Genomic DNA, 21,046 nt, shown 5'->3' on the forward strand with positions numbered 1-21,046 from the left:
CACCGTTTCAGTTCAGTACTTTTGTCTGCCGGCTCCTCCCCCACCCGCACCCCACCCCCCGTGCGCCCTAGTCTCTTGTTAGCGGGCGAAGCCTTAGCAGCCCCACCTCTCCAGTGCTCCAGGGCCCCCTCCTCCTTGCCCCCGACTGCCACCCCTCCCCCCCTTGCTGAGCGTTCCCTGCTTCGCCTGCGCTCCCAGATCGCGGAAGCTTGCTGCGCCTTTAAAGAAAGCAGACTCCTGATTGTGACGCACTTCTGGCTGTCAGCCAGGAAGATCGCTCCTGCTAGGCTGAGAAGAAAACCAACAACTTTTCTTTTGTGTGTGGGGTTACTTTCCACTAGACCCCCCCTTCCTCCTCTCCTTTCAAGATTTAAGTGCTAATGGCGGATTAGAACCTGTAGATACGTGTGGCTTTGGGAGTCTGGTAAGGCCACCCCCCACCCCCACCCCCACCCCCGCGCTGAGACTTTCTCTCCCTCACTGTTTCTCTGGGTTTTTGTTCAAACATGGAGGAGGGGGTGCGGTGGACTCCCCTCTTCACCTCCCTTTCCTGCACCATCCTTGAAGGGGAGGGAGAGGAGAGGGAGAGCAAGTAAACACTCTGAAACTGGCGCTGGGAGCAGAGCTTGCCAACATCCGGGAGTTGGCGCCTTTCAGAGCAAAGGGTTGCTTTCTTCCCCCCTCGCGTAGATGTCAGCGTGTTTTTGTTCAGAGGGGGAAAGCGTGTGCGCCTGCACGTTGAGCTGTAGACAGCTCGGGAGAGCGTCTCCATTCCCGAGTGAGGCCTGGGTGTGTACGCGGTGGTGGGGAGTGGAAAAGGTTCATTTCGTCAGCTGGTAGGGACCAGGGGGTGTGAATATAGCAGTGGGGCAGGTGCTGATGAACTGCTCGAGTGAACTCGGGTGTGCGTGTGTAGTCTGTGGCTCTAGGCCCCAGATCTGGTTCATGATTGCAGCCCTTGTGCCCACGGCCTTCTGATCTGGACCCTCCAGAGCATGGGGGGAAGGGCGATAGCAGTAAGCCACTTGGAAGAAACGAGGGAAACCTTGGTTTCCCTTGCAGTTCTTCTCGTGTTCCTCACCAGGACTCTGGGCCGAATTCTAGGCTACACAGAGGGGATGGTCTGTGTGAAGAGGGGGAGGCCTGAGTCCACAGTGAGCCCCTCAGAGGGCTCAGGAAATACATCCAGCAAGCTGGTTTGCCCTGACCTCAGTGGTGCAGAAAACCTCTTTGGACTTGCACAAGACATCCTGCTCAGAACTCCCCAGGGGTTGAAAAGGATTGTGTTTTTCCTTCCTTGGCTTCTCTTGAAGCTGCTGGTCCTTGGACCTTTTACCTCCTGGGAGCCAGGGGATGCACCAGCAAGGTATTCCCTGTCCTGTTCTTTATGACAAGTTAGCCCTTGATCACATAGCTTGACCTTCGTTGGGCTGCTCTGGGGTAACCCACCAGATGAGGTCTGAGTGCTTGCTGGAGTGTGCCTCCACACCTGTCAGAGGAGAACGCCCTCAGGGTTAGGGTGTTCACTCTTTGGATGGGGCGGTTTCTCAGATGGTGGTGGTATCCCTTTTAGAAAGGTGTACAGAGCTTGGAATGCTTATGGCTACAGGCAGGCAGGCTGGCTGTTTGGGTAAGTAGTGGTAAATCTTGCTATTCAACGTGGGCACAGAGTTGGGAAAGCCGTTTCCCTTATGAGTTGTCAGCCTGTGGGCCTTTGGAACCCACGGTAGAGAGGGGGTGGGTCTTAGGGCAGGAACCTTTGAGGTGAGAGTTTGTGTGGGCTTTGGGTCCTGAAATTCTGGGAATGGGAGCTAGCACCTGAAAGAATGAGGGTCCAGCGGAGGTAAGGGCCCATGGGCTGAGTGATCAGTATAGTTCTACAGCTCTCTGAGACCAAAGATTACTTTGGTGTTATCTCGGGGTAGGGCTGGTGTTTAGGAGGTCAGTTAAGTGGCTAAGAGGTGGTCTCAAAAGGAGCTGGCACCCAAGTTGAGGGGGGGGCGGTAAGGAGAGCAGTGCTGCCACAACTCAGACCTCTGGCCTTTGGCCTATCACTTGGTGAACCCTTAAAACTGAAGCTTTTCCAGAACAGACCCCAGAGCTCAGCAACCTGACCCTCCAGTCCTGGTCCTTGCATCTGAGCAGGTGGTTTGCATTAGCTTCAGCCCTGGTACGAAACCAGGACTAGGTTTTAACTCTTTAAGACCCAGAGAGGGTACAGGCCAGGTGCCAGCGTATCTCTTGAGTGTCAAGTTCCTTGTCCTGATATATCTTCTCTGGAAACATAGAGGGGTTACTGTAAATGTGGGAATTGATCCTGATGTGAGGGAGTTATGTCAGTTTTGAAAATGTAAAGAGGTTGCAAGGGCTTTAGTTTATAAGGCAGCTGCTTCTGTGTCTTGGTTCCTTCTTGAGCCCAGAGAAAAGAGAGGGTGCCTTCTCTTCTGGGGCACTTCTTTTCAAAGAAAGAGGTAGGTAGGAACTCTGAAGGTGTCCACAGAGGGCCTGCATTTTGAGATTTTGTTTGTTGATCGGGGGTGGTGGGGGTGAGGAGTTGCCTGTTTGAGTTGGGGGTGAATCTTAGCAGACCCTTCTGTGAAATGGTTCCAGGCTACAATTGCGGGGATCTGTTTTTCAGTCACCATCACCCAGTCTTCTGGGTGGGGCCTGCCTCAGATTTCAGGGGGAGGGTGTGGAGGATGGTGCTCTGGCTGGGATCCCTAGGTTCCAAGCCAAGGCCTGCTTAAAGTTGTAGTCCCCGTGCCGAGGACTAGCTGTGCCGCTGGCTTCAGTCATTCATTACCTGGAGAAGAGTGAAGGGCTGGGCTGCCCTAAAAGCCCTAAAAGTGTCCTGTCTCTGAGAAAGTGCCCCTCTATGGGATTTGAGCTGATAAGGTCTTGCCTCATGTTGAGTATTGGATTCTGCCTGTTCCTGTGCCTGGGGAGCACAGAAGAAGGCATTTGGCCTTGACACCAGTTTTAGACAGGCTCCCCTGGGAGGATGTAAGGGTTGTATGTTTTGCCTCTGAGATAAAGGGGAGAGGTTGGTCGGGTCATTTTTAGCAACACAGCTGTGGAATCTCTCAGAGGGGGCAAGATCTACCTTCGGTTGCAAATAAAATTTGACTGCAGTTTTGGGCCTCACCAAAAGGATAGCAAGTCTAGAGGCAGCAGTGGGGATGACAGGGAGGTGATCTGGGCCTCATTTCCCTTGTTCCTGAGTTGCTCAGACTTTACCGCCACCCCCCCGCCCCCCGCAAAGAAGCCCCAGTAGAGCATTTGGACATTTCTGCCTTCACTCCAAGGGCCAAGCATGGTCCTTCTAACTTTAGGTTGGCCAACCACCAGAAAAGCCTTTTTGCACTGCAGTAGTTGAGACTTATCTGCCTTAATCCTACCTAGGGAGCAAGGCAGTCAGTGCCCACAGATAGGCCATGCTGGATGAAAATCATCCAAAACTGAGGAAAACATAGGCCCCTTAGCTTCTCTGCCATCCTGAGAACTCCCTTAATCACTTCACTTGCTTTTGCCAAAGCCTAGGTGAATTGGCTCATTTCCAAGATTGTGATGTTTGTATGACAGGTGGAATCACGTTGGGTTTTGCAGGGTCAGGAAACAATTAATTATAATTAGCATTTAGTTATATTTAGCATTTACTTATTTTCTTCTATTATTTCATGCTTCTCGTATGTTTTCTAAAATTAATATATTTTTGGCTGCGTTGGGTCTTCGTTGCTGCCCGCGGGCTTTCTGTAGCTGTGGTGAGCAGGGGCTACTCTTTGTTGCGGTGCGTGGGCTTCTCATTGCAGTGGCTTCCCTTGTTGCAGAGCACGGGCTCGAGGCGCATGCATGGGCTTCAGTAGTTGTGGCTCGTGGGCTGTAGAGCACAGGCTCAGTAGTTGTGGTGCACAGGCTTAGTTGCTCGGTGGCATGTGGGATCTTCCTAGACCAGGGCTCGAACCTGTGTCGCCTGCATTGGCAGGCAGATTCTTAACCACTGTGCCACCAGGGAAGTCCACTTCTTTTTTTTTTAATAAATGTATTTTATTTTATTTTTGGCTGTGTTGGGTCTTTGTTGCTGCACGCAGGCTTTTCTGTGGTTGTGGCGAGCGGAGGCTACTCTTCGTTGTGGTGTGCAGGCTTCTCATTGTGGTGGCTTCTCTTGTTGGGAGCATGGGCTCTAGGCACGCAGGCTTCAGTAGTTGTGGCACATGGGCTCAGTAGTTGTGGCTCATGGGCTCTAGAGCGCAGGCTCTGTAGTTGTGGCGCATGGTCTTAGTTGTTCTGTGGCATGTGGGATCTTCCCAGACCAGGGCTTGAACCCGTGCCTCCTGCATTGGCAGGCGGATTCTTAAGCACTGCGCCACCAGGGAAGCCCCGGGAAGTCCGCTTCTCGTATGTTTACCTTTGCTCCTCACCATGCTGTAAGCCCCTCAAAGCAGGGACCATGTCATTGTCTCCCATTTCCCACGAAGCTTCCAGCACAGGATGAACATATGTAAGGACTAAGAAAATAACCTTTTTGGTTGGTTGATAAAGCAGAGTACACTTGCATAGGAAGGCCTCAAGAGATGATGGGTAGTGGATTATCAGATTTATGTATCTCTTTCCCCTATTATTTCCTCACTGTTAGACAGTGAGCACCTTATGGACAAGAACGGTGTCTTTCTTATCCCCAGCACTTTGTATTCAGAAAGTACTTAGCAAATGTTGGTTCCACAGAACCCACACCTTGGAGATGCTGATATGTGGGGAGAGTTATAGGTGATGTGGCTCTTACCACTCTTGTTCCTCCTTCTACTGGAGTAGTGACAAACTTAGCACACCTGTGGCAGTAGTAGGCAGGTGGTGGGGCTGATTACTCCCAGGAAGATTTGTGGGAATTATGGGGGCCTGCTAAGAGGTGTTGGGAATATTTAGTCACCATGTCCGTGGTCTCTTGAGCAGGTTAGCAGGCTGATTCCCACTGGGAAGGGAAATTGGGGTAAGAATACCAGGACCCAGTACCTAATCTTTCATTAAATGTCCCATGAGATCTCCCCCAGAATTGGATTTGGCTTCATCCAGTCTCCCATTTGAAATATGTCTTTGACATTTTTGTGGGGGATATAAAAATCCAGAATTTGAAGTGGTTTGCCCCAAGGACTTGGTTATTGTTTATTAGGTAGACTTTGGGTACCTGCAGAAAGAGCCAGAAATCAACCTTTTTGCTTAAGAACAGTGATCATTTATTGAATACGTACTGTGTGCCAGGCACTGTGCTGTTTGCTTTATCTGCTTTATCTTGAAGCATCACATAACCCAGAGAGGTTTTTGCAGGTCCCATTTTGCAGATGAGGAAACTGAGACTAAAAGAAGTTATGCTACTTGTCCAAGGTCACAAGACCATGGTCACATGGAATCAACATTCACACCTAGGTGTGTCTGAAAAACCATGTTTGTTCCATGTTTTAAGGGCACCACCATCCCAAAGAGTAGGGTTGAAGTCCAGCTTTGAATGTTGTATTTTCTAAGGGACAGAGAGATTGTGTGTAGAGCTTGTGGACATTGAATTAAATGCAGGGTTCTTTATTGTCAGCTGTGACACAGTAAGTTTTATAGTAATTTTGATGTGTACTCTGAGCTTTCTAAAAACTCCCATGGTCCCTTGGTAGATTAAGTGCCAAGTGAAGAGTGACTTATTTAAGTGTTCAGAGCTGGTAAGTGAAACCATTTCCCCCCTCTTCCTTCATCGTGGATATCTGATATAATTAACTGTACTGCCTCTTCTCTTGGGTTCCAGGTGCATCAGGGTGACTGTCTGGTTTCAGCAAGATGACGCTCCATGCCACCCGGGCAGCTGCACTCCTCTCTTGGGTGAGTGGTCTTCCTCTCCTTTGCATGCCAGACTTTTCCAGGAGGCTTGGGAGAGGTGAGAGAGGAGTTTTCTAGGAGTCAGGGCTATGTAGAGTCTTCTCCTCTCCAGACAAAGGAAATAAGTTTTCTTTTGCCTTTCCCCTTAGTTTTTAACTTTTATTATTTTCAGTGATGTTGCTGCTGACATGTGATCCGCAACTTGTGTAGCTTAGAAAAGGCTTCTCTGAGTTATATTATTCCTTTTTGGTCATGGGAAGGGTGGCTGCAGAGCAGCGTGGAAACCCATTTTTTGTGCATTTCCTTGTGCACGTTTCTGAAAAAGCGTTGACACTGAATTTCAGTGGCATGTAGGGACTTTGGTCTTGAAAGGCCTTTAATCTCAGGGCAAGGTTCTCCTGGCTCTCCTTACCACGTTTCTGTGAGCTTCCATTGTCCTCTTGGTGCCTTCTTGATTACTTCACCAAAATTCTTCTGCTAGGTCTTTTCATATACTTCTGCCCAAGACAATGGCAAATGAAAAAATAATGCTGAGCATTGGGAACTACAGAGAAACAGAAGAGGCCACGGAGTGTAACGATGACACGCATGGGCCTTAGAGTCAGACAGCCCAGCTTAGAATCATTGCTCTAGCCTGTGTGACCCAAGACAAGTTACTTAGTCTCTCAGTACCTCATTTTTAAAATGGAAAGAAAAAAATTTTTTTAATATATTTTAAAAATAAAATAATAATCATTATTGTGAGGATAATAAGATAATGTCTGTAAAAAGCACTTAAATATTAAAATATTGCCTGGGCGACTTCCCTGGCAGTGCAGTGGTTAAGACTCTGCACTTCCACTGCCGGCAGCACGGGTTTGATCCCTGGTTGGGGAACTAAGATTCCACATGCTGCACAGAGCAGCCAAATAAATAAATAAATAAATAAATAAAATATTGCTTGGGCATGCTATTTGGTAAAGGGTATTTTAGTAGTCACCCTGACTATTGACCAATCAGGGCCAATTAAAGAGCCAACTTCAAGAAAGAATTATAGAATCCTTAAAGGAAATGAATTTTTAATTTCCAAGGAGGGTAGGGGTTTAATAAAACAGGGTCTTTAATCACTGTCAAATCTGTAGTCAGGAAGTATGTATTTAGCATACAAAATGTGCATCCTTAGTCTTCAGTTTCTGAAATAGATGCAAACTTTAGTTGTACAGTTTAAAATGGTTGTTTTATATTTATGTTTTATATTTACATTTCAGTGTTTTATGTCTGTATTAGAAACATTATCTCTTCTTCCCCAGGAGAAGGCTGGTTGGGTTGTGTCTCTGTGTCTAGTTCAGTAGATTAACTGAATATTAGGGGATCGTTTAGCCACGTTGTTTTAAGTTTATCAGTTTATTTATTTTGGTCCTAGGCTTGTTTTTATAGTGACTACTACCTTTACAGAGAAAAACAGACACAAGACTAGTTTTATTTAACAGCAGATACTTGTATACTTTTCTCAAAAATCACAATGAACATGCATTAATATATTAAAATATAGTTAGATATAATCTTTCAGTTTAAACAAAAGTTAGGCAGCTAAAGTGGGTTTTATGACACTGTAGCAACATGGAATAATGCTTGGTAGCCAGAAGAGTGGCATAGAACACACGCGTGTGACAATCACAACTGTGATTTTTTTAAAAAATGACTTAGGAAAAAAGACTAGAAAGAAATATATCAAAATGCTGAAAGGGGGCTTCCCTGGTGGCGCAGTGGTTGGGAGTCCACCTGCCGATGCAGGGGACACGGGTTTGTGCCCCGGTCTGGGAAGATCCCACATGGCGCGGAGCGGCTGGGCCCGTGAGCCATGGCCGCTGAGCCTGTGTGTCCAGAGCCTGTGCTCCGCAACGGGAGAGGCCGCAACAGTGAGAGGCCCGCGTACTGCAGAAAAAAAAAAAAAAAATGCTGAAAGTGCATGTATTAAAATACTAGTGGGTGGAGTTTTTCTGTTTTCCAAATTTTCAGTAATTTACTTTCTAATGTAAAAATAAATTTATATTTTATTTAACTTAAAGTATGGCTTGAAATTATTCTGTACCCAGCAATTTAATGAGTATTTTGTTATAGGGAATATAGGGAACTTTAAGATTCAACAACCTTTGGGACTTCCCTGGTGGCGAAGTTGTTAAGAATCCGCCTGCCAATGCAGGGGACACAGGTTTGAGCCCTGGTCCGGGAAGATCCCACGTGCCGCGGAGCAACTAAGCCCGTGAGCCACAACTCCTGAGCCTGCACTCTAGAGCCCGTGCGCCACAACTCCTGAGCCTGCGCTCTAGAGCCCACGAGCTGCAGCTATTGAGCGTTCCTGCCCTAGAGCCCGTGCCCCACAACAAGAGAAGCCACTGCAATGAATGGTCCACGCACTGCAATGAAGAGTATCCCCCACGCGCCGCAGCTGGAGAAAGCCCACGTGCAGCAACGAACACCCAACACAGCCAAAAACAAATAAATAAATTTATTAAAAAAAAAAAAAAAGATTCAGGCACCTTAAATGACCCGGAAAGCCTTACAGGCACTTATTCAGTGAGCTTGGTCCTCTCTCACGTTTTATACCCTGACTAGAGATAAAGGAGCTTCTTCACTTCTTCAACTTTTAAATGATTTATCATTTGAGAGCAAAATAATGCACAGGAAGAAGATACATTTTTATATCCATGAAAGAAACTATTGCTGGATTATTACTTAATTGGTATGAGATGAATCCAGATTCCTTAAGTGACTTTAAGTCAGCTAACTGGTGTGATTTTTTTCAATCTTGTTAGCGAACGAGAATTCACAGCCCTTGAATGTTTTACCTAGATTGCAGATATTAAAAGAAGATGGTTTTTGGATGCTTAAGTCATGCAGTCTCTTCATTTTCAGCAGGTAGAAAGGGACCTTTCTATTCAGTCTTCCTAGAAAATTTACACTGGCCTTTTCTAATTAGATTAAGCACCCCCCCAAAGGTGGTATAAATTATTATCTTTAAGAGTCCAGTGAGAAGGTCGTATTTTATATTCTGCACTTAAATTTTTTTTTACTTTCAACCTATTTTTTAAAAAAATTTTTTAGTAAATTTATTTATTTTTGGCTGCATTGGGTCTTCGTTGCTGTGTGCAGGCTTTCTCTAGTTGCAGCGAGCAGGGGCTACTCTTCTTTGCGGTGCACGGGCTCCTCATTGCGGTGGCTTCTCTTATTGTGGTGCACGGGCTTCAGTAGTTGTGGCACGCGGGCTTAGTAGTTGTGGCTTGCGAGGTCTAGAGTGCAGGCTCAGTAGTTCTGGCTCCCAGGCTTAGTTGCTCCGCGGCATGTGGGATCTTCCTGGACCAGGGCTCGAACCCATGTCCCCTGCTTTAGCAGGCAGATTCTTAACCACTGCGCCACCAGGCAAGTCCCTCAACCTATTTTAATTTAGATTTATCTAGAAGTTTTTCTAATATAAAATTATTTAATGGAAATAAGTACTATCATTTCTGTAGCTGAATCACTGATTTTTTTTTTAATCCTCTTGATCCTCCAGTGCAGTCAGCTAATTTAACTGTTAAGAAGTAGAAGTGTTGCTGGATCTACTTCATAACCATAATAGTGCTTTGCATTTAGTACTTTTATTTCGTAATGTGTTCTTGCATTCACAATCCCATTTGAACACACACTGGTCTTTTAAGGTAGATAAGTTTGACAAGTGAGAAAACAGTCACAGAAAGAAACAAAGTTGATAACAAAGGTTCCTGGCAAGTTAGTGGAGGAGCTGGACTCAAAAATCCTTGTCTGGGAGCCCCCAGCCCAGTGCCTGTTGAAGAGCACATTTAAGTGGGTGGGACACATTAGGAGTAAGGGATTAACAGATACAGAACTACTACACATAAATAGATAAGCAACAAGGGTGCACGGTATAGCACAGGGAATTATACCCATTATCTTATAATAACCTATAATGGAGGATAATCTGCAAAAATACTGAATCACTATGAAACTAACAGGTTATTGTAAATCAGCTATACTTCAATTAAAAAAATAAAGAGCACATTTATAAATAGAATCTACTCGTTTGTGCATAACCACTATGCTGAAGTTTTAAAAAATAACTTGTAAAGCAGGATAAGTCTCCCTTCTCCCTCAGTCTTGCATATGTGATTGATTTAGCAGACCCTTCCTTCTTAATAAGGTACTACAAAGGTGAACTTCAGCCCGGGCTTCTGAACTTGGTACCTGTGGAATTTATGAGGTTTTCCTGTAGAAGTCAGCCATATATGCTTGTTGAATAACCTGTGTACCTGTTTCATTTGCATGTGACTGCTGGTGAACTTTCTAGTGGGAAAGACTGATTTAGGTGAATGTCTGCCTGAAGGCAAGGAAAGGGAGAGGCCATTGGATATTGACAAGTTTTCCTTTGGGGTTCCTAGCTTTTCTTTCCCTTCCTCCCTTCTTCTTCTTATCTTGTTGCCTCATTTCTCCCTGCCTCAGCTGAAGTTTCATGTCTGGAAAGAATTTTAAAATGCATCACAAGATTTTTTATCTGTGTGGGAGTATATAAAATATATATAGTATATAATGTAAATTTTGAGTAGATGCAAAATTCAAATTTCAAGAGCTATAACATTCTGTAAATTTTAGCTGTAAAAATTTGAGCTACGAAGGTTTATAATGTAACCATTCAAGAGATACAAAGGGCTAGAGTATAAAAAGCCTTTTTCCTACCTCAACTCCCAACCATCAAGTTCCTCTCTTCAGAGGCAGTGGTGGTTCGATTTTCTTCTAGAAACTATCAGTATTCTTGTAGAACCATTTTATGCCTGATTATATTTAAAGTACACCCCAAGTGCTGGAACATTCTGGGAGAATTTAAGCTCTTATTTAGTTGAAACCAAAGGAAGGACTCTGATGGCGGCATTCAGGTGGCTGTTAGTGGTTGAGCTGGAAGTTACAAGTCCTAGAATCACCTGTTCTCTCATTCCTTTAGTTACAACTATAGGCAGTTGGAACAAACAGAATGTCAACACCTGGGGAAGGGAGTGGAACTCCGCCCCCCTCCTCCCCGGGGCTTCTTGTACTTATGATGGTTTCACCAGGCTCTTCCCTTTGCCTCGCAGGTGAACAGTCTGCACGTGGCTGACCCCGTGGAGGCCGTGCTGCAGCTCCAGGACTGCAGCGTCTTCCTCAGGATCATTGACAGCATGTGAGTTTGTGCCACATCCCTCTCCAGCCTCTCAAGTGAAGCTGCATGCTGGGGTGGGGACTGCATTTGTTTCCTTGTTGACAGCTGTGACCAGAAAGCACCGCAGGACTGGGATGTCTAGGCCAGTGTGGGCCCCAGAGGCAAAACACATTGACCTCGTTCTCCAGTCATTGTGTGTCTTTATGAGAGAGGTTTCACTCTTTCGCAGAAGAGCCTCCAAGTCTCCGTGTTTTCACAATGTTCCGGGAGCCTGCTCCGGGGCTCCGTCCTCTGTCTCAATGGGAGTCTTCTACAGCCCTCTTTTCGTGACTCATCCTTATCTCACAAGCCCTCTTTGCAACCTGTAGGCCCAGGAAGAAGAAACGGGAAGCCTTTAAACTTGAGGGAAGTAAGTAGCGCCTAAAAATCTCTAATTTGTTAGCACAGCACAGACATGCCCCTCTCTAACCCATTATAGCATTCCCGGGGTTTTCACCTGCCTCATTAACTTGCTTTGTGAGGTCGATTAGCATTAGATAAGCTGCTTGTCATGTAGCCAGGATTTTAGTTTAGGCCTTTAAATTTTATATCTGTGTCTTTAGCACATTTCCTTTGAACTTCACCGTTATCTGGGAAATGAGTGGAGTGGGGCCTCCTCCTCATACCTTACCTTTCTGGAACCCAGCAAAGATGGGTCAAGCTGTAATGTACATTTATCTTTTTAAAGCTCATGTGGTTCACCCTTTTTCCTGTATCCTCAACTTTTAGCAATTATGAAGGGCAAAACTGACAAACTTCTTACTTCTTTGTGCTATGGGCAAAAGTAGGGGCCAGCCATGATATAAGGAACTGGGGGGACAATGGAGAGGACCGACCCTCCCTGTTTAAAGGGAAGCACAATAGACGGGAGGTCCCTCAGACCAAGATCTGAAGTGTTGAGGGTGTTTGTGTTTCACACACACCAGGTAGGAACTGGTGTCAGGGGTTCAGCATCTCTGTGAAGCAGGTTCATAGGCAGCAGCTCATTGACAGGGAAAGAAGGTAGAACTGAGCTTGTCAAAGGCAGGATCTGGGTCTAATTCATCTTCGGGGCCTCCATACCTAGCTTAGCACAGTGCACTGATTAGGTTTTAATTGATGTTTGTTGGTGAAAATGAGTGAATGAAAATGTAGTTGATATTCTCTTATCAGCAAAGTCTAGTGGGGCTGAGTGCCCCCATGACAGATGGGTTTGCTAGAGTGTTTTTTTTTAATCTTTTGAGATTTACATTGATAATGGGGTGTCCAATATGATTTCTTTAAAGTCCCTGTGGCTCTAACCAGCCCACCTACCTTAGTGAAAGAAGTCACTGTATTCTTATTTTGATACAGACACTACCATTTTCTTTCTTTTTTTTCCTGCCGCACCGCATAGCTTGCGGGTTCTTAGTTCCCTGACCAAGGATAGAATCCCGGCCCTGGCAGTGAAAGTGCCGAGTGCTAACCACTGGACCGCCAGGGAATTCCTGGACACTCCCGTTTTCTTTCCCGGTTACCCAGACAGGCCATTTCAACATCATCTTGAATTCCTCCTTCACCTGGGCACGGATTTCTAATTGGTCACCATCCTCTCAGTGTGTCCTTTAGAAGATTTCTCACGTCCCTTCCTCTGCCTCATTCTGGATACCAGGGCCTGGAGACTTCGTTCTTCTCTAAACTGTCCTTATTCCAGGGTGTTCCTGTACCTGTGATCTCAGGGCTCTCATTGTGATGCTCCACAGCTGATGGACCTCAGCGGCGCTTCCTTGCCAGGAGGTTGAAATATAAAATCTGCAGCTTGGTATTCAGAGCTTTCATCAGGGGCCCTCCCAATCTTGTTTCCTACTCATTTCTACCTCCATACCCCACTCCTTTTTTTTTTGATCCTGTAGAATCTCCTAAATTCTGACTTTTGTTAATTGTGTCTTTATGGTACTACTTAACTTGTTCTTCCCCTTGTTGCCTGTAAACTGGTAATTAGATCTTAAACTTAATTAGCTTAAGATTTTTTTTCAAGGATACTATATAGATGGAGTTGTGCACTACCTATAAATCATCATTTTGCCACTACTAATGAAAATCATCATTTTGCAAACCCTAATGAAAGTGGTAGATCTAGGCAACAGCTAACATCAATGGCCAGTAAAACTGTTAGGCTGGCAATACCTAACCTACAAGTTAACATCACTAAAGGAGAGGCAGCCAGGTATGATATGCCTTGTTGTAACACACAGTAGGGTGCAGCATGCTTTTTTTGGACTTAAGAATGGATCAAGGAGCTTTTGCTTTTGAGGAGATAAATTTCCTTGGCCTGATGACAAGAGCAGTAGATGTGTCCAGGGGTGAGGATGTATGTCCTTGGTGTAGCCATTGTAGGTTTATGACCCTGTGGGAAATTTTCATAAGAAGGGTCAAAAATTCAAGATGCCCATTTTCCAAGTTGTTTTCTAAGGTGCTGCCTGAGCTTTAGACTAGAAGAGACGTGTGGGGGGGAGAGAGAGAGAGAATGTGTGTGTGTGTGTTGGATGGAGGGGCTGTTGAAATCCCAGGTTAACCCTGATTTCCATCTCAAATCCAGGATGATTCAGACCAACTTCCTTTGGGAAAACAGACGTTCTTGGTGAACGTGTTCTGGCTGATTCATTTGTGATGCTCCTACTGTTGCTAACTGAAATCAGACACCTAGTTCTCAGGGGAAGGCAGTGGAGGATGGCAGGGTTGGTGGCAGATAGAAGCTGTGGGAATCGAACAAAAGCTTGTTCCTTGGCCACGTGGCCTTCTCTCTGGGAGAATTCTTTGGGCTCCACCCCTCTGATGAGTTTCCCTTTCTGTTTTCCTGTGCGTGGTGAATAGCCTAAAGCAAAAAGGCTGTCCCATTTCTTTGATATCTATGAGGCTTGCTTAGCAAAGTTTAGTGGAGGCATTTTTCCAGAAAACTTAAAGCTCTGACATTTGTCTTACTGACATTGACCTCTGCTCTTACCAGTAAAAAGTATTCCTCATCTGTCAGTCAGCCCATATGTACTCAGCACCTGCTGTATTCCTAGCTTTCAGCTCACAAAGAGCGGTCAGTTATAAATGATGCACCTGTATCCGTGAGTACTGTAGGAATTCCTGAGAAGGAGAGGGGAGACGTGACTAGCAGTGGTTCTGCTTGGCTTCCTGCCAGAGATGAGACTTGAGTGCTGTCTTAAAGGATGGGCTGGATTTCCCCAGGACTAGTGTCTTCCAAAGCATGTTCCGTGCACCTGTACTTATCCCAGGGGCTCAGTGGGGGAAAGAAGAGGTTTGTGGTCAGATAGGTTTAGGAAATAATGCGTATTTATACCTTCTTTAGAAAATGTTCAGTTTGGTTTAACCCAGTATTTCTCAAACATTTAGCCCAAGAACCCTGTTTATTTTTATCCAATGGAATACATTTAGGTAAATTACTACTCTGTGCTGAGGGCAGAGAGAGTCACAACAGTCCAGATTGTGGGTGGGTAGGGAAGATGGCTCTTTCAGGAGTCTGTGAGGAGATTAGCATCTATCAAAGACTTTGTAGGTGTCCCTAATCACAGACCAGCTACCCAAAGTGTTTCCTGTGGGGGGTTCACTTGGAAGAAGCCTTTGTAATCCCGTGGGAGCTGGAGGGAGCTACTCTCGTGGTCTTGCCTAGGATGCTTCTTGTGCTCTGCAGGATGTCTGGCACTGGAGGATTCTAGAGTCTGCCCTGCCCTCCAGAAAGTTGATTGAAACTTAGAGATTCGGGTTCTGAAGAACAGGAGGCTTTTCAATCAGTGTCTTCAGCCGTAGCCTAGATAGAAAAGTCAGCTTTCTAACTTGAAGTAAGGGTAGTCCCTTCTGAAAATGAAACTGCACTTAGCCTGAGGGGCCGGGGTCAAGGGGCCAGGGCAGTGTGAGAACGCCCCCTGCTGCCTCCCTGCCCTCATTGCTCTCCACACTTGGCTTGCCTTTCCACTTAAACAAATACAAGCACCGCAAAGGCCACAGATGGAGAGTGATTGTCCCTTGGCCTGGCCTCTTGGAGGCCACCTCAGCCTTCAGTGTGTGGTGAACTTTGCCCTGTCACTTCAGAGCCTCGTTCCCTCCTGTTCTTTCAGTTTTTAGATCTGTTTTTCCCTTTCCATAGTCCTCTCTGACTCGTACTCTAGCCACATTTGCAGGCATCCTGACGTTTTACACTTGAGCCGTTGAAGGCTCTCAGTCCTAGCTTGCCAGTCATCTGTGCTGCCTCCATCGCCTCTCGACCCCCTTCCCACAGAGCTTTTTGATATTCACAAATGCCATCTTTTCCAGGAGGACCTCATGCCTCAAGTCCCCACTTCTCAACCACAACACAGTTCCTTCTGGCTAAATGGTGTCTTGGTATCTTCTCCCCTGCCTCCAATGTCTGGTCTGGTTCTCCCCCAGATCCAGCACAGATCCAACCTGAAGGGATGGGAAGGTGGTATGTAATGCAGTAGCAAGGAGGGAAGGATTGCTAAGTACTCTGGTTCTAATACTTGCTCTTTTTCTAGCCATGGCACTGACGAAGGGCAGCAGATCCTGCAGCAGCCGGTGCCAGAGAGACTGGAATTTGTGTGCAGTTTTCTGCAGAGTAAGCACCTTTCTTATCTAGCTGGGAAGGAGCTGCTTCCTCAGCTCCTGGGACTTGGGTATCTGGACCTGGAAGAACCAGGTCCCAGGTATCTGGGGGAGCAAAGGCTCGAGGCTGCCCACTCCGTACCACCAAGATGAGTACAACTGGGGCGGCTTCCCTGGGCCTGGTGATGCCCGCACCAGTTGGGGAGGAGTGTCCCTGCAGTCCCAGAGCCCATTTCGGGATCCAGGTAGAGCCAGAGGGTCGGTTTTGGGGACTCATCACCTTGGGCTCCCATTCCTCCCACTGCAAGGAGACAGAAGGATCCATGTTACCCTCTTCCCCTTGCAAGAAAAACATTTTCCCCTGATAACATTGAATTAATTGCTTAGGTGATAGGTATAGGGGCACAGGCAGGTTAAGTTTGAAATCTTGGCCCTTCTACTCTACTGTTGGTGTGACCTTTCTGGACATGGGTTCCCTGTCTTTAAAATGAAGATCATAGTGATTGCTCTTAAGGTTGATGGATAGAGTAAATAAGAACACATGCGGGGACTTCCCCGGTGGTCCAGTGGTTAGGACTCCGCGCTCCCAATGCAGGGGACCTGGGTTTGATCCCTGGTCAGGGAACTAGATCCCACATGCCGCAACGAAGATCCCGCGTGCCGCAGCTAAGACCCAGTGCAGCCAAATAAATGAATGAGTGAATGAATTTAAAAAAATAACACATGCAAAGCTTCTAGCACAGCACTTGTCAATTCCCCTCCCTCATATAGCTGTGGACAGAGTCCTCATCTTTGACACGGGAGCTATCTACCATCCCCACCTCAAGAGAATTATAAGAAAGGTGATAATGGATTTAGATAAAGCAGGGTGTTAGTAATTGAGCCCTGCCCCTCTGGCAGCCTAAGAACCAGGTGTCCCAGCCCTGGTCTCACTCAGCTGCAGGCGGGCTTCCTCTGCAGCCGCAGTTGGAATGAGACTCTTGAGTGACCTGGAATCTCTGGGCTCCTCCTCTGTGGTGCTGAGTGGGAGTTGGTGTGTGGGTAGGTGAGTGCAATGTCAGGCCCCAGAGCTGCTGTGAATTCCAGCCTCCTTTCTTCTTGAACTATCCCTGTAGTCCTTGGACCAATCCAGGATAGAACTAACTTCAGGTGGAAACGTGTATGTTGGGCAAGAGGGGACCTAGGAATAAGGAGCCCTGCATCTCCTGGTCCCACCAGCCATTCTGCTCCTCTGACTGTGAGGTGTTCTGATGATCTCAGGGATGGTCCCCAGGAAATTCACCTTGTTTTCTACATTGTTGTCATTACAGAAAACCGAAAACATCCCTCTTCTCCAGAACGCCTGGTGTCAGTGCAGAAGGTGATGGAGGGATCAGAGCTGGAACTTGCCAAGGTACCCGTGGAATACCAGACTGGTCTGGGGGGAGGGTGGCACCAGAAGGGCCTGCAGAGGGGCCTTCTCTTAACCCAGAAGAAGTGGTGGGGCTTTATTTCTGGGCCTCGTGGAGGTAGGCGGTAGGTCCAGGCAGCTACCTAGTGAGGCAGAGGCTGATTCAGCCAAGGATTTTAGGAGCCCACCTTTATGACAGAGAGGTTGACTAGATCATTACTGTGGCCTCAATGGAGACCTGGCAGGAATCAGGCCTCACCCAGCTGTCGTCACATTTTTCTTTTTAGCTCAGTACACTTCATTCCCTCTTCTGTTTCTGGGAGCTGGCCTATAGATGATGCCTTAAGCTTCATACCCAGGGTTCCATGAGTCCAGGAATTTAGTTATGCAGGAATTCTGGCACCTGGCTTTTTGCACAGTGAGCACTGAGTCCTCAATCAAGTGATTCCTGATGCAGTTAAGGGCAGCGGCCTGGGGCTGCTGAATTCTAGGAGCTTTGGAAGGGTCTCAGAATAGCTCAGAGTCCCCAGAATGGGGCAGGGGTTGGGGACCGAGAAGAGAGCCCTGCTCAGTGGTTGCCTCCTGTTTGGCTTCTAGATGACCATGCTGCTCTTATACCACTCCTCCATGAGCTCCAGAAGTCCCAGGGACTGGGAACAATTTGAATACAAGATTCAGGTAAGCCCTTGTGCCTCCACCCCACCCAGCAGGTCTTGCCTGTGTTTTACCTCATTCCAGTTGTTTTTCTTTAAACAGCATATGTTGTTCTTTTTAAAAATTATGTTATAGTAGTTATAGCCATTCATTATAGAAAGTCTGGAAGATATTGAAAAGCACAAAGAAGGAAATAACAGTTGCCAGTAATCTCATTCTCAGCAATAACTACTAACTTTTAGAGGATATACTTCCAGGTCCTTTTCACGTACGTAAATTTAACTGTGCCCGTACCTGAACTGTTTGGATAATACATAGAAATTATTCTTTCTCCGTATATGTGTTCCCGTATGTACGTGTGTGTGTTTCACACAAACTGTCACTCCATTTCTTCCTCTTTTCCTCTGGTAGGAAGGATTAGTGAGAATGTCTTTGTCCGCCATGACAGTCTAGCTCAGAGCGGTTACGTCCTCTCCCCTGCTCTGCATGGTCCCTAAGTGAAGAGTTGGTGTGCCTGTTTCGTTAGAGAGGGAATTGACCTGGTTTCCAGGAACTACCTGCCATATGGGTCCTGATGTTTTCCTTGCTTCCTATGTGAGCAGCTGTCCTTTATTTTCCAGAGCAGAAGCAGCTGGGATGCCACAGTGGGTAATGTAGGTGACTGGTGGGGCAGTGTCCAGAGAGCTGTGGCCTTTCACGTGGTGGTAGAAATGTTGAGTCATCCCATCTCGTACTCACTTAGCTCATGGCTCGTCTCTGGGGTTGGGGGTTGTAGTGGCGTGGGAGGCATGGGTGGCTCCTTCCTTTCTTTAACCTTTTCTCTGCTCCAAGCTGATCATAGACCCGGTAGAAACAAATTCTAAAGGAATAAGGAACTACAGAGATGGCCAGGAAAATCAGATAAACTCTGTAGCTTTGGAATTCAAACAGAGAAGGCAAGATTATACCTGCTGGTGGCTAAGCTTTGGTTGAGCCCTGGAGGAGTTCTCACTCAGACAAAGAACAACAGTGAGGTCAGCTGGAAGAGGCCAACAGGGTTATGTATAAAAGCTTTCTGACTGCATTACTTTGCTTGCCCATTCTCATCTCATGGTCAGGAGCGAAGTCAGTTTGGACCTCTGTCTCACCCTGGGTGCATCTTTAGGGGAGAAGAGGGGCTGGGGACAAGTAGGGTGACCATGTCTCTGGTGGAGTGTTCTTGGCTGGACCATGGGTCTTCAGGTCTGAGAGGAAGAATGGGCTCCAGCAGGCTCCTAGGGCTGGCACGGCCAGGATGGTGCCTTCCATCCCTTCGGGCCTCCCGAACACCTAAATGATGCTCTTTCTCTGTCTGTGGTCCAGGCTGAGTTAGCTGTCATTCTGAAATTTGTGCTGGACCATGAGGATGGGCTAAACCTGAATGAGGACTCAGAGAACTTCTTACAGAAAGGTAAGTTGGGATCACTCCCAAGGATCCTCTTTTCTGAGCTGGGGAGTGCTAGGATGCTGAGTTGTCTGGAAGTGCAGTGGGGATTTGCCCCAACACAAGTCACAGAGTTGGTGCTTAGGAAACGTGTGTAAGGGGGTAAGTTGATTTCTGGGCCATCTTGCCATCATCCCAGTTCCCACAGAGCTCCTTCTTGCGCCTGGCAGCAGCTAAGCAGAACATTTATAAGTGATCATGTCTGCTGTGGGTTCTCCTTGATTACCCGCCCCCGCTCCCCTCACACACACACACTTCTTTTTTTGTTTTTTATAGTTTAAACAGTCATTACTCTAGGTTTATAAGCTGGGAGTACACAGTCTTAGAAAATTGTTTTTCCTACATAATGCCCGTGTTCTAGGTGGGAAGGCAGATACATAAACCAGAATGTATGATAAGGAATAAGTGCTAGAACAGGGAGATATCGAATCTACCAAGTGTCTTGCTGGAAGTACATCAGAAAGAGTGAGAGTGCTGCCTGTTTGGAAGAGCCGTCTGACGGCAACAGGGTGTAAGGTGTGGGTCTAGGCACGTTCATCCAGCCACTGAATTGGATGTTCCTTGTGTTCAGGTTCCTCGTCAGCCCTTCAGGTGGAGATGTTGCAGATGTGAGTCTAGAATGCAGGAGAGGGCTCTGGGCCAGGCTGTGGGCTTGCAAGTCTGTGTATGGATGGCCATTGAAGCCTTGGGCACCGTGGGCAGAGCACACGGGCCCCATCAGAGCTCTGGGGCTTGGAGGGCAGGTGGGAGAGGGAGGCGGGAGGAGCAGGTGAGGGAGACGGAGACCCGGTGTTAGAAGTAGGAGGGCCATGCGAAGGTCACCGTGGGAACCAGGGGAAGAGGAGGTTTTGAGAAAGAAGTCATGCTGGCAGTGCACAATTTCAGAATGGAGGGCTTCAGCAAGGAGGCTGGTGGTTCTGACTCGAGAGGTCAGGTCATTGGGGCTGAGAGGAGATCTGCTCAGGGTTGGCTTGAGGGAAAAGCGTGAGCACTTGGTCCAGTCTCTGAGCACGGGGGACACAGTCACTTCACTGCGCTCTTTGAGTGCTGGTGATCTGTGGAAACAGAAGCCCCTTGCTTGATTTGGCTTAGGGCACTGACCTCTGGGTAACCCAGACACCAGGCTTCAAGTTCTGTCCAAGCGCCTCCCTCTGCAGCTTACCTATAAGTGTCTGGATTCATTCCCACTAAGGCGAGTTCTCAAATTGCATAAAGATGCAAATCTGTCCACCCTCTTACTAACCTCTCTTTGGCTTGTTTACTCCTTCCCCTCTAGCTCCTGTCCCTTCCCCCTGTTCCAGCACCATCTCTGAAGAGCTCTCCCCACCCAGCCACCAGGCCAAGAGGGAGGTTCGCTTCCTAGAGCTACAGAAAGTCGCCTCTTCCAGTGGGAACAAGTATGTGCTGGGCCTCTTCTCCTGGGATGGGGCCTCAACATCCAGTCCTCAAATCCCTGCATCCTAGAGGCTAAGCTGTTGACCAGCCCCGTATGTCATCAAGAGTGCTTGGAGTATCTTGTAGATCTGGGATGCCCTCCCCTGCCCCAGTACTAATGGGGGAATTGGTTGGGATCTGTCCTCGGCAGAAGGCCTCTCAAAGGCTGTTCTTTGTTTATGGAATTTCTTGCTTCCCTGGAGACGGTGTTAAAGTCCGTTCTCCTAGTGCAGCTCTGTAGAGGCAAAGGGAATGCACTCCTTTTGCAGCGATGGGGGCGGGGGAGGCCATAGAGAAATTAAGGCTTGGAGGAAGAAGAAAAGCTTTCTCAGGGTCATGTCATAAGGCACGAGGTAGCACTGCAGACAGACCCCAGGTGTTTGGGCTCCGCAGCCGGTGCTCACAACCATAGGGCCGGGCTCCCCCAGCCCCGCCTGTGGTCGGTAGCTTCAGCCCTCACGTCGGTTTCTGACCATGGCAT

The 21,046-nt window shown here is 47.3% G+C and overlaps 1 protein-coding gene across 7 annotated transcripts in view; it reads left to right on the forward strand.

Annotated features, from left to right (window-relative positions):
* Positions 1-21,046, forward strand: part of NUMA1 (nuclear mitotic apparatus protein 1) — a 74,501-nt gene that overhangs the window by 37,688 nt on the left and 15,767 nt on the right. For 3 of the 7 annotated variants that reach the window (XM_029208199.1, XM_029208198.1, XM_029208197.1), the window contains exons 2-8: positions 5,783-5,856; positions 10,956-11,041; positions 15,559-15,638; positions 16,936-17,018; positions 17,613-17,693; positions 19,011-19,098; positions 20,408-20,528. In XM_029208199.1, coding sequence (XP_029064032.1) covers positions 5,815-5,856; positions 10,956-11,041; positions 15,559-15,638; positions 16,936-17,018; positions 17,613-17,693; positions 19,011-19,098; positions 20,408-20,528 — 581 coding nt within the window. In that variant the 5' untranslated portion in view covers positions 5,783-5,814. Of the gene's footprint in view, positions 1-144; positions 425-5,782; positions 5,857-10,955; positions 11,042-15,558; positions 15,639-16,935; positions 17,019-17,612; positions 17,694-19,010; positions 19,099-20,407; positions 20,529-21,046 lie in introns of those variants that run through there. The other 4 variants (XM_029208203.1, XM_029208200.1, XM_029208196.1 and 1 more) reach the window with 2 other exon arrangements.

Source organism: Monodon monoceros, unplaced genomic scaffold (genome assembly GCF_005190385.1).
Source record: "Monodon monoceros isolate NGI ecotype Baffin Bay Population unplaced genomic scaffold, NGI_Narwhal_1 Super_Scaffold_7, whole genome shotgun sequence".
NCBI classification, from domain to species: domain Eukaryota; kingdom Metazoa; phylum Chordata; class Mammalia; order Artiodactyla; family Monodontidae; genus Monodon; species Monodon monoceros.